The following is a 15,090-nucleotide window of genomic DNA, read 5'->3' on the forward strand; positions in this document are numbered from 1 at the left end:
CCTTTGGCCGGGTGATTGGTTGCGGTTAGGAATAGAGCTCTAGTCCGTCTGTCAGTGTAGGTCATGGGAGATACTGTATGGTATCTGGGACCCATGGGTACACATAGTGTTGTTGTAGGTCATGAGGGGTATTTTATTAAATATCTGGGACTCATGGGTACATTTCTTGGGTAATGTGTTAGATGTGTGGTTTTTAATTATTGATCCAATCTCTCTTGTGAATATTGGATGTGATTAAATGTTGTGTTGTTTTTGAGTTTACTCATACGAGCTTTTTAGCTTACCGGGTTTGTTATTTACAACCCGGTGCACCATTTCTTGGTGTAGGGGTTAGACCTGCAGGTGAGGATCAGCAGGGTTGAGGTGGAGGCTTAGTGGCAGGGTTTTTTTTGTTGGGTTTTGGTTGTTCATTGTATATTCTTTTTATATACACTGGGTTATGATTTATTAAACTCATGTGAGAGTTTCTTTTTCTTGTTCTCAAGTTATGAAATCAAGGAATTGTAATTTAACTCAATTTGGTGTTGTGTGTAAATTTACATTACGCATTGAGTTTATTTTCCTTGATTTTTGTTGAAACAGGTTTTGGGATTATATTATTTTAAGGGATATTATGCCAAAATTTTTGAAAATTTACTTTCGGAAATTGGGGTGTGACATCTCAACATTGAACAAATCCAGATTTAGCAGAGAGAACTGTATCTTACAGCAACTCCTAAACGAAAGTTTATAATAACTAAACAAAAATCACTTGGAGAAGCCAATCTACGAACAAAAGTTAGACATCCACTGCTTTAAAGAAGTTATCATTTACTGCAATCTGAAACAACACATTTCAACTCTGGTCATCCTCATATTCATTGGCTTCCTCGGCTACAACAACCAGTATCTCATCAAACTTGTCCAACTTTCCAAGCAGTATTTCAATCTGCATCCTCCCTCATGTCTAGTTTTGGTGATGATCTTCTTCTCGACATCTAATCCATTGTTCTTGAGAATCCCAACAATGGTGACAACTGTAGCAATAGCCATTTCGAGGCCGGAAAGCTCGACCTCATTGTTGAGCTGCATGTACCTTCTTGGCGAGATTGACATAGAATAAGAGGGGTTTCTTGGTGTTGGAGACTTGGATGCGATTCTGGATGCGATGATTATTCTTGTTCACCGCTGACTCTCGGTGATGTGCATGTCGTTCACTGCCTCGGTCAGACCCTCCATTGCTTCTTCTACCTTCGTCTTCTTCCTCTTTCTCTTCTGATTTCTTTCGCTGTTAAACCCTAAAGTCTTTGAGTCTCTGCGTTATTGGATTCTAGATGCAGATTATAACTTTGAATCGACCGAAATAGTTGACGAAGGCTTGAGACGCGTGTGGGGATCGGTCTCAGTTGATTTCTTTGTTCTATCCCTTTACAACAGTGAAATCATGTGGTTACAGTGATGAGCCACAATTACATAACTGCCTCCCGTTAACCGATTCATCTAACGTTCAGTATACGCGTGTAGTCCAGTTTTTGCCTTACAAGATATTTACAATCGTTTTTGACAAAACTAAGCACTTAACAATCCTTAGAGCTAATCTAGATTACTATTCTTAATACGCAGCTCTATGCTTTTAAAAAAGACGGTAAGAAACTGAGATCATCATATTTAAGTGAAACTAAAAGCATATTAAGATTTTTTTTTTAAAGCATCTATTAATTGTACAATTTTGTTGTCATGTTAAAACCCCGCTCATAGTTTACTACTATGACAAATCAAATGAATTCGGCGCGCAAGTCGCCGTTAGAGCAATATTGTTTGTTAGAATACATATATTTTATAGAGATTCTCGAAATTATTTCAAGACTTCTTCTAGATCTTATTGTTTAGGGATTTAGGCTTCATGTCTCCGTTTGTACTCAACAATTCACTAATGAAAGTTTGAAGGCAACCACAGTAACCCTTTTTTTATGTTTTTTATAAGAAAGTAAAACTTTTTATTCACATAAGATACAATTACAAAGTATAAGTACGGAAGAATCAAAATGACCATCCACCGTCAAATGACAGTCAGGAAACAAAAGCGCCAATGCGCTACCTGTAACTTTCAAGAAATCACATTAGCCCTTTATTCAAAAAAAAGAAAAAAGAGGGAAAAAAGAAAATTGAATGAGCCTGCATGCTGTGACCGGGTCCGTGTTTGAGTCCGGGTAATTACACAGGCCCGTTTATCTCCCGCTTTAATATTTCTCGGAATTTAAGCATATCGATCGGCTTAGATTCCCTTGTCCCTCTCTCTAATCGTATACTCTAGACTTGTCTCTCGGTTACAACACTCCTCCTTCACTACAACGACGTCATCTCTCAAATCCAACCTTCACTTTCCCAGGTCATTCATCCCTTCTGAATTCTCATTTGAGTCGGGGCAAATCTGGAATCTCATAGAGATTGCATGCGTCTCTTTGGTTATTATTAGGATAGGTTTGGAATTGAGGTCGATGATGCCATAACTACACTCTGCAATTGCACCGGCGCGGTTAGTATCTAGTTCTTCAAGGTCACCCTTTTCTTCTCTTTTCCTTGCTTTTTATTTATACAATTTGGATCATTTCCCTCATTTCCAGGTCTCAAATTTTAGTGTTTTTGTTTACTTGGATAAATATTTTTAACTTTTTATACACATTTTATCTATTTGGTTCGATTCCGGTTATGGGATGCTTTTTGGTTGTTGTTGTGTGTGATCTTTTGTGCTATGTACGTGTGGATGGATTCAGTATCTAATTGTTGGGGAACAATCATATATTGATTATAAATATGATAGAAATTTCAATAAAGAATATAAGAAACATAACTATATACATCTAGGATTGTAAGTAGTGAATCAATCATAATATAGGAGTGAAATAGTGTATGAATCCTATTAAAAAAAGTATAAGGAAAAGAAAGAACTGGTTAGATTTTCCGATTGAGGCATGCAAAAATGCACTTGACTAAAGACAGATTTCGCCTCTACCCTTGTGCTTATAGTTCGATGGGTGTCTGCCTTGTAGAATACAACAATCGATGATCAAGATGGAAACACCGTAATTTTGGATTATAGCGAACCATAAATTGTATTTTGTACTCTCTTGACATGAACAAGATTTGTAGAAGAATTGAGGAATCTTGATCTTATCTTTGAGGAGATAAGAGTGTGGGTTTATATCATGGTTCTAAAAGGCGTCGCCTTGCCCCGCCTAGGCTATAGGCGGAGCTCAGCCGCCTGGATTTTGTTCAAATCGTTTCAGTTAGGCGGAGAGCCGCCCAAGGACCGCCTAGGCGGTAAAGGCGCCGCCGAGGCGAAGCTTAGACTAGGCGGAGGCAGAAAAAAAAACTCCAAAAACTAAAACATGTAGAAACTTGGAAACCTAATCGGATTCCCAAATCGATACTTCTCGTAGTTCTGCCTCTTCCAAACCCAACGACCTCGACGCCGTTGTCAACAGCGACCTCGTGATCGACTCTTTCTATCTTGTTCAGTCATGGCGTCATCTCTTGACTCTGATGAGGTATTTCTTCAAACAATCAAACCTCTATTTCGTTGAATAAGTACTTCTTCAGACAATTCAAAAGACTTTTGAATTTGATTGCGCTCGCACCTCTCCTTGACGAATCCTTGAGAGAGCACAACCTATCTGGAACAAGAGAGGAATGTAGATGACACCGGCGAAGTGGGCGAACTGGAGAGAGAGAAAATACAGTGATGAAGAGAGAAGAGTAGAAGATGGATAACTCACCAGTCATCACTCTATCTTCTTGGGTAACACACTTGCACACGTGCACCTTTAATGGCCTTCAATTTCAAAATAAGTTTAATAAGGTGTGAGGATAATTATGGGATAGTTATCCCAATTTTATTAATTACTAATTATTCTGTTTTTGATATTTATTCATTTTTTATTAATTTTAAATATTATGTTTAATTATTTATTAATTAAATATGAAAAAAAAAGTAAATCGCCTAATCCCCGCCTAGTCCCCGCCTAGGCTGTCCAGGCGCTAGGCTATGGGTCGCCGCCCGCCTAGCGCCTAGCGCCTTTTAGACCATTGGTTTATATAAACCCCAAGTGAACCATCATGTCCATTCACTTATTTCCTTTAAGAGACCCGCTTTTTTTTAGAGACACTTATTGGAAATGACACACTTTTTCAAATGGAAAGGTCATGAGTAATTTTATTTTCATTCATATTGGATATTATAACATAATTTCCAACACTAATGGCTTGGATAGTATAAGCTTTGTTATTTTCATGGTGGGATTTAGGAAGTACTAGGTTGTTGCTTACAACTAGTTCATGTGAAACAAAAGAAAAAAGCATGAGACTTCTTTAAAGGACTGTCATGGGGTGCATAAACCTCGAAACTCTATTGAGTTATGCATTAACAATGAACACTACTACAGAAAAAGTTTCTATGACAGTAAATTAATGACGTTTTCCCAAAAACGTCCTCGTATGTCATTTTTATGACGTTTTCAGAAGCAAACGTCATAAATCTGAATTTATACCTTCTTTTATGATGTTTTACGACCGTCATCGTAGGTCTTGATTTTTATAACTTTTTAGAATCGTCATCATATATATATTTCCATGACATATTTGAAACGCCATGCTTGAAATATTTTATGACAGTTTTCAAGCGTCATGAAATCATTCGGCCCAATTGTTCGATGACGTTTTTCGAGTGTCATTAATTCCGGGATGGGCTATGACTCTTTCCCAACGTCATAAAATCTTTTGGCCCAAATTTTTAAAGACCCCGCGTGTTGGTATTTCCACTTGGCGCCTAGCCCAAATTTCTAGCGCTCAACTGTCCTTTTTAATTTTTTCTTTTCCATTTTTTGGTTTACCCAAATAAGATGAGATATAAGAGCGGGGACGAAACCTAATTTTGAGATAAGCCCGCACACTTCCTTTCTTTTCCACTCTTCTTCTCCGTGCTGGCGCTATAACCGGTTCTTTCCCAAAACAACGACGGATTGTTCAACTCCTGCTGGTCACAACCTTCCCAGAACTAACCGCCCAGCCACCGCAGTCTCCACTCCTTCCGTCCGGTACTCTCAGCTTATCTCCTTTTGTCCGGCTGGTCTTAACGAATTATTCTCTCTTCCCAGCCAAACTAAAACCCTAGAAATCTATGTATCATCCCTCAGGTGAGTTATGGTTATGGAGGTAGGGTTTCAATTTTTTATTTCGATTTATCTTATCTTATCCCACTTTGTTCTCTCGGTTAGACCCTAATCTCTTTTTAGGTATTCATTTAGAAGAAGAATTATGGTTTGTTGTTGTTGATTGTTGAAATATGTGATTATTGAGAACCTGTAATTCGACATTTGAGTTGTTGCAATTAAGATTATTTGCTTAATTGTCTTACTGGGTTGCTTTATTTTCATTTGATACTTTGATTAAGATTTGATACTTGAAAATCCAATAGGGCAAACAACAATTTTACCCTTGATTAAGCTTGTTTTGTTTATTTTCTAAAATAATTGAGTAGTTGGATTTGTAAATCTCTGTGACTAGTAGTAGTAGTGGTTGATGACATTTTTTTGTAACTTACAGGTTTTCCTCTTCTAAATTTGTTGTGAGGATTATGATTGCTTTGGTGACTAGGAGGTGATATTACTCTGGTTATTTGTAACTATGAGGTGGTATTGCTCTGCTGAACTTGTTGTTCAGAGGTATTGCTCTAATATTTTGTTAGTCTTTGGTTTTTGGTTTTTATTATATGATGTCTTTGAGTGCATTGCTCTGATATCGTAGTTGCATAATTGGTCTCATTTATCACTGTAAGTATGAGTTTTGGTTCAAGATTCTGTCTAAGTGTGCATGAATTTCAAGGCTATTTATGATAGGAAACTGATCTGATTGGTATGTGATATAAGTTTCATATATATGTATGCATATATTAGTTTCAAATATTAGTATTTGTGAATGTTGACTTTTGTGTTAGTTATCCTTTAGTTTAGTTTGTAACTTGTTTGGATTTATAAATTGTTTAGGTGTAAGACGGTTCTAGTTTAGCATGGATAAGAGCTAGATAAATTGGGATCCAAATAGTTTCAAGTACCAAGAAAAAGTTAAGGAGTTTATCTTAAACTCTAAGAAGTACGCAAGGAATCCTAACAAGGTCATATGTCCTTGCGTTATTTGTGGAAACATGTAGTCCACAAAATGATGAAACATTGTTGTTCTATTTGACCAAATACGGCTTCGATCCTATGTATAAGGTCTGGGTTGCCCATGGTGAGCCTAGCGTATCAGCAAGATCTGCACAAGTCAATGGTTGTGCAACGTCATCTCATATTAATAAGGATTCTGAAATGCTAGAAGTGCATCAGATGTATGAAGATGTCTGTTTTCAGTTAGTTGTTGAAGGTGAAACCCCTAATTTTACAAATGTAGAAGATAGGTACCAAAAAAATATTACAGAGGTTTGATAAATTCATGAGTGCTTTTCAGAATATGTTGCCAGATGGAAATAGTTTTCCTGAGTCAATGAGAAGAAAGGAAGATACTTAAAGATTTTGATTTAGGGTATGAGAAGATTGATGCATGCATCAATGATTTTTGCTTGTATAGGGGAAAGGAGTACGAGAACTTACAGAAATGTCCTGAATATAATGCTTCGAGGTATAAAGTAAACCTACGCATTGGAAAGATAAAAGAAGGAATTTCTGCAAAAGTTTTGCGCTACTTTCCTATACTTCCAAGAATTCAACGGATGTTTCTTTTAGTAGACGTAAGAAAAGCAGAGAACATGGCACTCTACTCATCACAGTCAAGATGGCAAGATGCGTCATCCAGTAGACTCAATTTGTTCTTTAGATCTAGTATTCCTAGTCATGTGTAGCTGAAATTGTTTGTGATTGTTTTAAAAGAGCCAAAGTGCTACTGGTGGTGGTAATGGGCATGGTGGTAATGGTGATGGTGGAAACAAGCGAACAAGCAATCCTGCTAATACTGCACAAGTAAGTTAGTGTGCAATCTTATACTCTTTTGGCTACTATATATACTGTTTTGCTATATGTACTGAGTTAGTACTGGCTATGTGGTACTGAATTGAATTTGATTATATGTACTGTCTATAATGGCTTAGTTGAAATTTCGTTTTTTCATCTATATGTACTGATTTGCCTATATATTTACCATTTAGGATGGGCCTAAAAATGGTGAAGTAGGAATTCACTCTAGCCCTCAGACTGGAACTTCTAAGGTGAATATACATTTACGCATCTGAGACCTGCCGTTGAGAGTTCAGCCATTGGAGTGCTTCGTAGGCAGTGCTTTCTCTTAGTTTGAAGGCTCTGGTTTTAGGTATGCATGTCAATCAGAAGATTTGACCATTCTATTATTGGACTTTTGATTGTGTAGTCAGTACAAGGAAGCACCATTTGTGTCAATGATCTGTGTGAAGTGCTCGATTGGGACGCAGCACAGGTTTAGTTATGGCTAGAGGAAAGATTTCAGCAGTTGACCCAACTACAAAAGTGCATGGCTACAATCTTGAACCTGACTGTTATAAAGTTGTTGTTGAGGAAGCTGTCGTTCCTAGAACTAAATTCTATTGTCCCCAACCTGAATTTTATGCCATGGTAGATGCAGTTAGAAGTAGAATTGCTTGGCCAACGAAATACACTGTCCCTTTTTAAGTATCAGTATTATTGTTTTCTTTAAGTACTTTGCTGCTATGACTATGCTAGTTTGAATTATTGTTGTTTTTGTTACAAGCATTGTGAATCAGCAGTCTTTTGTACTATTGATGTTGGTTTTATGATGTTGTTGGACAGTATGTTAAGTAGCTAGTACTTGTTTAAACTTTTGTTGTTGTTGCTTATGGTCAATATCATGACATAAGCTGCAACTTTCAGCTAACTAGCTAGGTAGAACAAAAACTCCTTTATGGTTGGACTTTTGTATATATTATAAGTACTATTTGATGATGGATGTAGTTGCTTGTGAATTATAGTTTCTAATGCTATTTGAATTCAGTAAATTGGCTTTTTTTGTTGTTGAAAAAGAGATAATGACTTGTAAAAGTGTCATTCAAATATAACATGACTATAACAAAATGTCATTGAAACCATTGGAAGTTATAAAACGTCATGGAAACACTACTGATGGCGTTGGATAAACATCATCTAAAAACATATGATGACAATTGGAAACAGTCATGGTACATATTTGATGACAGTGCATAAATGTCATGCAAAAACTTTGAATGATATTTTCTAACCGTCATGCTTATTATCTATGACATTTATTCACCGTCGTTAAAGGTTATTTTATGACGTTTTCTAAACGTCGTTGTTTCAGGCCCCTTTCCATGACTCTAGTAAAAACGGCGAAACAGATGATGTTTGATAAACGTCATGAAATCCCTATAATGACGTTTTCCAAACGTCATAGAAACTTTTTCTGTAGTAGTGGAACAAACTAAATACGCATCAGATAACCGAATAAATTGTCGATAAACTAGTTAGATTTTAAGTTTCCATTGTATTGTTTAGCCAAGTTGGTGTTGATCGTTAATCATGTTCTTAGTTCATGAGATCAAGTGTGCACTCTAAGGGAGTTATTCCATATGAATGTTGTATAAAGTTATTCCATATGCATTACATTAGTGTTCTTATGGTTCTGCTAGCTTACCTAGTGTAATGTCAAACCCAAATCCGTTATTCTTAATCATTCACTCCCAAATGGATATTACCTTTTCTATTTCAGGAATTAATTCCATGCTTTTATGAGAGCTTTCTCTCTATCAAGATGTCTCGCAGAGATTTTGTTTGACGGCAATGTAGTGCTCATGTTGACGATTTTATCACATAGGGCACTACTTAGTTTCTGAAAGTAAGAGAAAACCAAATCGCTTAGGATAGATTACAATTTCTTTAAAAATTGATGAATTTTTTTTACCAAGTTTTAGTAATCAGAGCTGTAGAAAAAAAATTGTAATCTATCCTAAAGTTAATACACAAAATTAATATTGCATGCTTTGGTTTCCTCTGTAAATGGGCGTTGCATTTCTGATTTTTAATTGTGATGTTCAAGCTAGGACTTGATTTGGGTGAACAATTCTTGCAATGACAGCTATATATTAGCACTTCTCAACTTCTTGTTCTTGCATCAATTTCTTTCATTGTTATCAGCAAAAATTTTGTTAATACAAGTTAGTACAGTAGAACACTAAATTAGGGATCAAAATACCATAATCATACCCTTTTACATTTCCCATCCCTGTACCCGTCCCCATCCTCGTAATTAGATAATGGGGATTCCCCGTACCCGTACCCTTTGGGGATTACGTTTCCATACTCGCCCCGATCCCCGTTAACAATTATATATGTATTAAATTAAATTTTTTTTTTATAAAAAATACGAAATATAAAATTATGAAATTAAAATCAAATACCAAAATTAAATAAGTTTCATGCTTCAATCCAATAAAAATAAATATAAGTCTCGCTTAAAAAGAACAATACCGGTAAATGAATATGAATGCATTCGACAAAAAATCCACAATGCATGCATGCATGCTTAATGCAACATAACAACTTGTTTATATAACTTTGCTTTAAACTAGGGTTTCCTCGTATGAGATTTGGGTTTGGATTTGTTATATATTACTTTAATAAATAATCTTTTTGGTGTAAAATTTCATTAAGAGAATAAAAAAAATATAATAAAAAGGAAGTTCCATTAAATATTTATTAAGAGAATCATTTAATTTTACATAAATATCTATTTATAAATTATATAATTATATATAATAATATTTTCATTCTTAATGGGTGGGGATGGGGACGAATATCAAAATATCATACCCGCCCCGTACCCGATTTAAGAATCCGAATACAGGGGATACCCATCCCCATTACCCGTTCATCCCCGTATATCTTCCCCGTTAGGGTTGAATACCCGTGGGTACCCTACCCGCTGGGGATTATTGCCATCCCTACACTAAGCGCCTGTGTAATCATACTACAAAAACACCAAATATCTTGAGTTTTCTGTCATTCAGAGATGAGGATTTTTTTCTTTTTGTTAGCTATTGTTTGTGGGGAAACTATGCTTTGATATCAATATAGTGAATATACTATGCAGAACTCCTTGATACATCTTTTCTTCCCTAATTCATAACTACTTTTCTGTAAATGAAATGCTAGCTGATAAGACCTTTAGATTCACATATGATTAGACGATATAAACCATTAACCTACTTTAGTTATATGTCAGCTAGCTATTCACATGATTTATTATCATGAATTGCTCGAGCTGTTCTATTGCTTGATTGTTTCTATGCTTGATCGTTCAATGTGTTCTATTTCCTTTGTTTGAATATTGATTTATAGATAAATTATAAAAATCTTTTGCACTGAAATTAGCTTACACACCATTTAGATTCTGGATCCGCCACTGGTTTAGTTGCTTACAATAATCAAAAGCATTGACACTTGATTGCGAATATGTTATAGGTTTACATTTTTCTCAAAAAAGATGGAATTCTTCTGAATAGGTTCATTTCCAAATGGCTGACTTAGTTGTAGCATATGGCCATATATAGCCGCTGCCATTTCAATACGTCTCACGTCCCAAACTCGCCCATCACTCACCTCCTTCCTTCCTCATCAATCATCTACTCCTCCTATTCTCAATCATCTACTAACAATCATCTACTTCTCCATGCTATGCACGACGTCTTCAATCAGCCTTGAAGCATCAAAAAGGTGTAGTCGGCTTCTTTTTTGGACCGGAGAGAGGCTGGAAGCCTTCACTTCGTCAAGTACCACAGCCTCGGCAACAACTTCATCCTGGTATTTAATTTCACTGCAGATTTGGAATAAATAGTTGAAATTGAATGAGCAATGGAAAAGTTAGGATAGTTTGGTTTTGATTCTTGGTTTTTGTGTGGTAGGTTGATAATAGGGATTCTTCGGATCCTAAGTTTACTCCAGAGCAAGCAGTGAGGCTATGTGATCGTAACTTTGGGATTGGCGCCGATGGAGTGATCTTCACTCTACCTGGCATCAATGACACTGATTATACCATGAGGATTTTCAATTCCAATGGGAGCGAGCCGGAGGTGAATCTCATTTTATTGAATGCTGGTGTATGCTTCCCTGCATGTACTGCATTGCATTATGTGTGTGCATCTGTTTTTGGGAGTGGAATGCTTTAAATTCCTAAAGTTTGATGTTAAACTTTATCATCTAGATGTGTGGCAATGGAGTCCGGTGCTTTGCGAGATTCATCACTGAGATTGAAAATTTACATGGGAAGCAACGGTATGGGGTTTGAGAGGAAACCAACTCCTTCTTATTATTTATACTCTTTCTTTTATATATTTTTTTAAAGTTTTCATTTGCATATGCTAATGAATCTGATTCCATATGTAAATCATTGCAGTTTTACAGTACATACCGGTGCTGGTCTAATTGTTCCTGAAATTGCAGATGATGGGAAGGTATTTGCATTTTAGCCTATATTTAAATCAAAATAAACTGAGGTCAAGACGTGATGAATCCATTAAACTTTTTTATTTTATTTTGAGAATGAACCCATCAAACATCAAATGATCAGAGTATGCAACTCTAAAAGTATCAATACAGTGCACAACTTTTTTTTAAGTATTTTGCTTGAATCAACGTCTTTAACGGCCACAGAAAATATAAACTGATCGATGTTAAATGTGAATGATTCTAAATGAACTTTTTTGAGAAATTGGTGAGTTGAAGTATCAAACGGTCAAAACTCAATGACCATTAATGATTTTTTTGCCTACCTTTAATGAAAACTTTTAGGAATAAAACTGTGAAATTTTCATGCATGGTTTGAAAACCTATGAAAATTGAAACATTAAACTGTTACCGATGGATTGCAGTAATGGAACAAACTTCTAGCGTTGCATTGCAGTAAAGGAACACCATACAATTAAAAAGAATGTATAAATTAAATTGGCTTCTGGGTTGCAAGAGTCAAGTACAAACACACTCGTTTCCTAGGAATATAGAATCCAAAGTTTTGGGAGAAAAGAACAAAATTCGACACATTGTTTTGTCAGCATCATATTAAAGTACTTTAGTTACTTAAAGGGAGGTAGCTAGGTAATTACTACACCGACTGTGATCTTGATGAAGAAAATGAATTGTCTAAAATTAAGAGCAGAAACCGATGATAGTATATATTATGGAAATATATTAGATATAATTAAGAAACATACGCTGGGAAAGTTCATATATAGGAAAGTTCATAGGATATCCTTGTTTGGCTAAAATTAAAGCTCTCTGATAGTGGAATATTTTGAAGTTCCATTTAGTACAGAGATTGCAGTACCTCAACTCTTAACTAATCCATTTCCATGGTCAATGGATTTGAGTACAATAACATGCATGACTCACAACTCACAGCCAAAACCCAGTTTCGTTTCCTAAACTACATTGCATAACCCATGTTATTATTTGACATATATACTTAACAGAGCTCAAAGAAACAATAAATCAAAAGGGAGTGAATTGTGTAAGTACTAGAGATGATAATCACTTCAATTAAGCTAACTAAGCACCATGCAAACTAAATAGTAATTAATTAATTAAATATATCTACCAGGTTTAATCTGATCGAGTAATTATGCAGTAGTAGTACTAGGTGGGGGTTGGGACTTATTCTTGGCCAGATTGTGTTTATTGTTGTGCATCCAAACCTTGAGAACTCTTCTCTTGACACCAATCTCATGGCAGAAGTTTTGTACAACAGACTCCTCTTGCTTCTGAATCTTCCATCCAACTTTCTCTGCAAAGTTGAACATTTTCTCCTTCTGTTCCTGAGTAAACTTTGTCCTGAACCTTTTCTTCACAAGCTGTACTGGTGCCCTACTGGCCACATTAACCCCACCACCATGGCCATGATGATGAATTTGATCTTGTTCTTGCTCATCAGATTCTGAAGGGAGATGGGTCCCCATCAACCCACCCATGCTCATGTTGTTATTGTAAGACATTATCATCTGGTGGGGATGGTGGTGAGGATGATGTGGTGCAGTTCTTGAGGGTAAGAAGCCTCCTGTGGGATTCGCAGCTGTGTGGAAACCCAAGGCATCAGCTGCTAGTATGCTCATGTTATTGTGCGCATTGGGATGGCCTAATAGGACTTTCCTCCCAACAGTACCCACCCTAGTACTGTTGTTGTTGACATCCCATGAGGACATTCCATGATCACCTTCAATCTCTTTTCTGTGGAAGTTTCTGTGGCAGTTGCAGGCAGAGCAGTTGAGAGCTTCAATGGTGCCTTCTTCTCCACTTGGCATGAACTCACCACACCCATCTGTTGCAGTCCCTCCCATGGCTGCTGCATGGTTCTTCAGGCACTCTTTGTACTTGATGCTGCTGTTCACCACTTTCTTGTTATTGTTGCTGTTGTTGTTGTGGTTGTGGTTGTATGCCACATTCACATGATTGACATGCTCCTCATCCTCTTCCTCCTGCTCCTCCTGATCTGGGCTAGTGGCTGTGGGAATGGAGGATCCATTATTGTTAATGGAGGCAGGGATTTGATTCTGTGGTGGTGGTGGTGCAACTACTGGTGGTGCTGAGGAGGTAATGAGGTGGCTGTTGTGGATGAGGGTGTGGGAATGGGATGCTGCAGGCTCATGATGGTGATGATGATGGATCATGTGTCCATGCCCATGCCCACCAGCACCATAAGAAGTGTTTATTGGGATTGGGATAGGGATTGGGATTGAGATTGGGATCTGCCCTTCTTGATGACTTGAAAGTTCCATCTTTTTGTTTCTGAAGTTATTATTTTATTTGGGTGAGAGTGAGACTGGGTCTTGTATGTTTGGTTGGAGACCAAAAGAGAAGGAAATTAGCAACCAGACACAGAGAGAACAAAAATTAGGCAGGACTAGGAGAGGCTTAAATTAATGATTAAAACTCAAAAGTGACTTCAAACCTAGGAGATTAATCTCCTCTCTTTCTCTCTATATATGGGGGCCGGGCCAATTAATTAATACTGCTTTTGATCAAAGAACAAAGTGCCAAAACTACTCCAAAAGGGTCTGTCTTCAGCAGCCACCTCTACTTTGATCATAGAATGAACAATACTAGATACTACTGTACCCCAGGAGGAACTGGGCAAAAAAAAAAAATGAAACCCAATTTAAGCAAATAAACCCATTTTCTCTTTATGCATTGCTATAAACAAAGAGAGTGATGGTCAAAACAAGATGGATCTATGACTAGTAGTTGTAGCAGACTAGCTAGCAGTAGCAGAAAACTTTGTTTCTTCTTTTTCAAAACTAGAAATATAAATGGATCAGAGAAGGCAAGAGAGAAAGAAGAAAGCAAGATGAGGAGGAGGAGGAGTAGGTCAACTTCCCTTTTGAAACTGTTGCAGGTCTTAAACATATATTACTACTGAACACCTTCCACAGCAGTCTAATTATCAAGGACAAGTCTGAAGGAGAAACACAGAGATAGTATTTGGCTAAATTTGGATGGAGAACAGGAGAAGTGTGATTAAGTGTTAATGGGAGGTGAATATTGAAGAGAAGAAAAGAGAGAAAAGAGTATGGAGCGAGAGAGAGAGAAGAATAAGTTGAGCAGGGTAGGTAGCTGGGCGCTGCTATAGAGAGTTTTGAAGGTGGGTTTAGCTAGCGAAGCACTAAATAAGAGCGAGCTTACAGAGAGCTAGGTAGTGATGAGGGGCCCAATTAGGAGAGACAAGCAGAGAGAAGAGAAGAGATCAGAGAAAGAGAGATAAAGAAAGAAACTAAAGTAGTAACAGATCGACAAAAAGAGATAGAGAGAGATTAAGAGAGGGAGTGAGTTTTGTTGGGAGGAGAAGCTGAGCTAGCTAGCGATGGATGGATGGATGTTGAAAGAGTCAAGAGGGAAAAGTGGGGTGCTTGCTTTGCTTGCACTATCAGGCAAGTTTACGCATCCACAGAGACCAGAAGTGATATTGTGTCAGAGTGGAGAGGACAGAGGAAGCCATTGCATATTTGCATTGCATGCCAGAGAGAGAGAGAGAGAGAGAGAGAGAGAGAGAGAGAGAGAGAGAGACGAACGAACG

At 37.1% G+C, this 15,090-nt stretch overlaps 2 protein-coding genes and 1 pseudogene across 2 annotated transcripts; 1 reads left to right on the top strand and 2 right to left on the bottom strand.

Annotated features, from left to right (window-relative positions):
- Window positions 1-873: 873 nt before the first annotated feature.
- LOC101311486 lies at window positions 874-1,218 on the bottom strand (annotated as a pseudogene).
- Window positions 1,219-6,239: 5,021 nt separating this feature from the next.
- On the top strand, window positions 6,240-11,588 carry LOC101311770. Its single transcript, XM_004301525.1, has 9 exons — window positions 6,240-6,430; window positions 6,601-6,760; window positions 6,900-6,989; window positions 7,175-7,234; window positions 7,393-7,458; window positions 10,752-10,832; window positions 10,934-11,101; window positions 11,233-11,303; window positions 11,425-11,588. Exons 1-9 carry the CDS (start codon window positions 6,240-6,242, stop codon window positions 11,495-11,497), a joined length of 960 nt encoding a protein of 319 aa, XP_004301573.1. The 3' UTR covers window positions 11,498-11,588.
- Window positions 11,589-12,557: 969 nt separating this feature from the next.
- On the bottom strand, window positions 12,558-13,795 carry LOC101312064. Its single transcript, XM_004301526.1, has one exon. The coding sequence runs from the start codon at window positions 13,793-13,795 to the stop codon at window positions 12,644-12,646; it is 1,152 nt and encodes a 383-aa protein (XP_004301574.1). The 3' UTR covers window positions 12,558-12,643.
- Between the last annotated feature and the right edge of the window lie 1,295 nt (window positions 13,796-15,090).

Source organism: Fragaria vesca, linkage group LG5, assembly GCF_000184155.1.
Source record: "Fragaria vesca subsp. vesca linkage group LG5, FraVesHawaii_1.0, whole genome shotgun sequence".
Classification (NCBI taxonomy): Eukaryota; Viridiplantae; Streptophyta; class Magnoliopsida; order Rosales; family Rosaceae; genus Fragaria; species Fragaria vesca.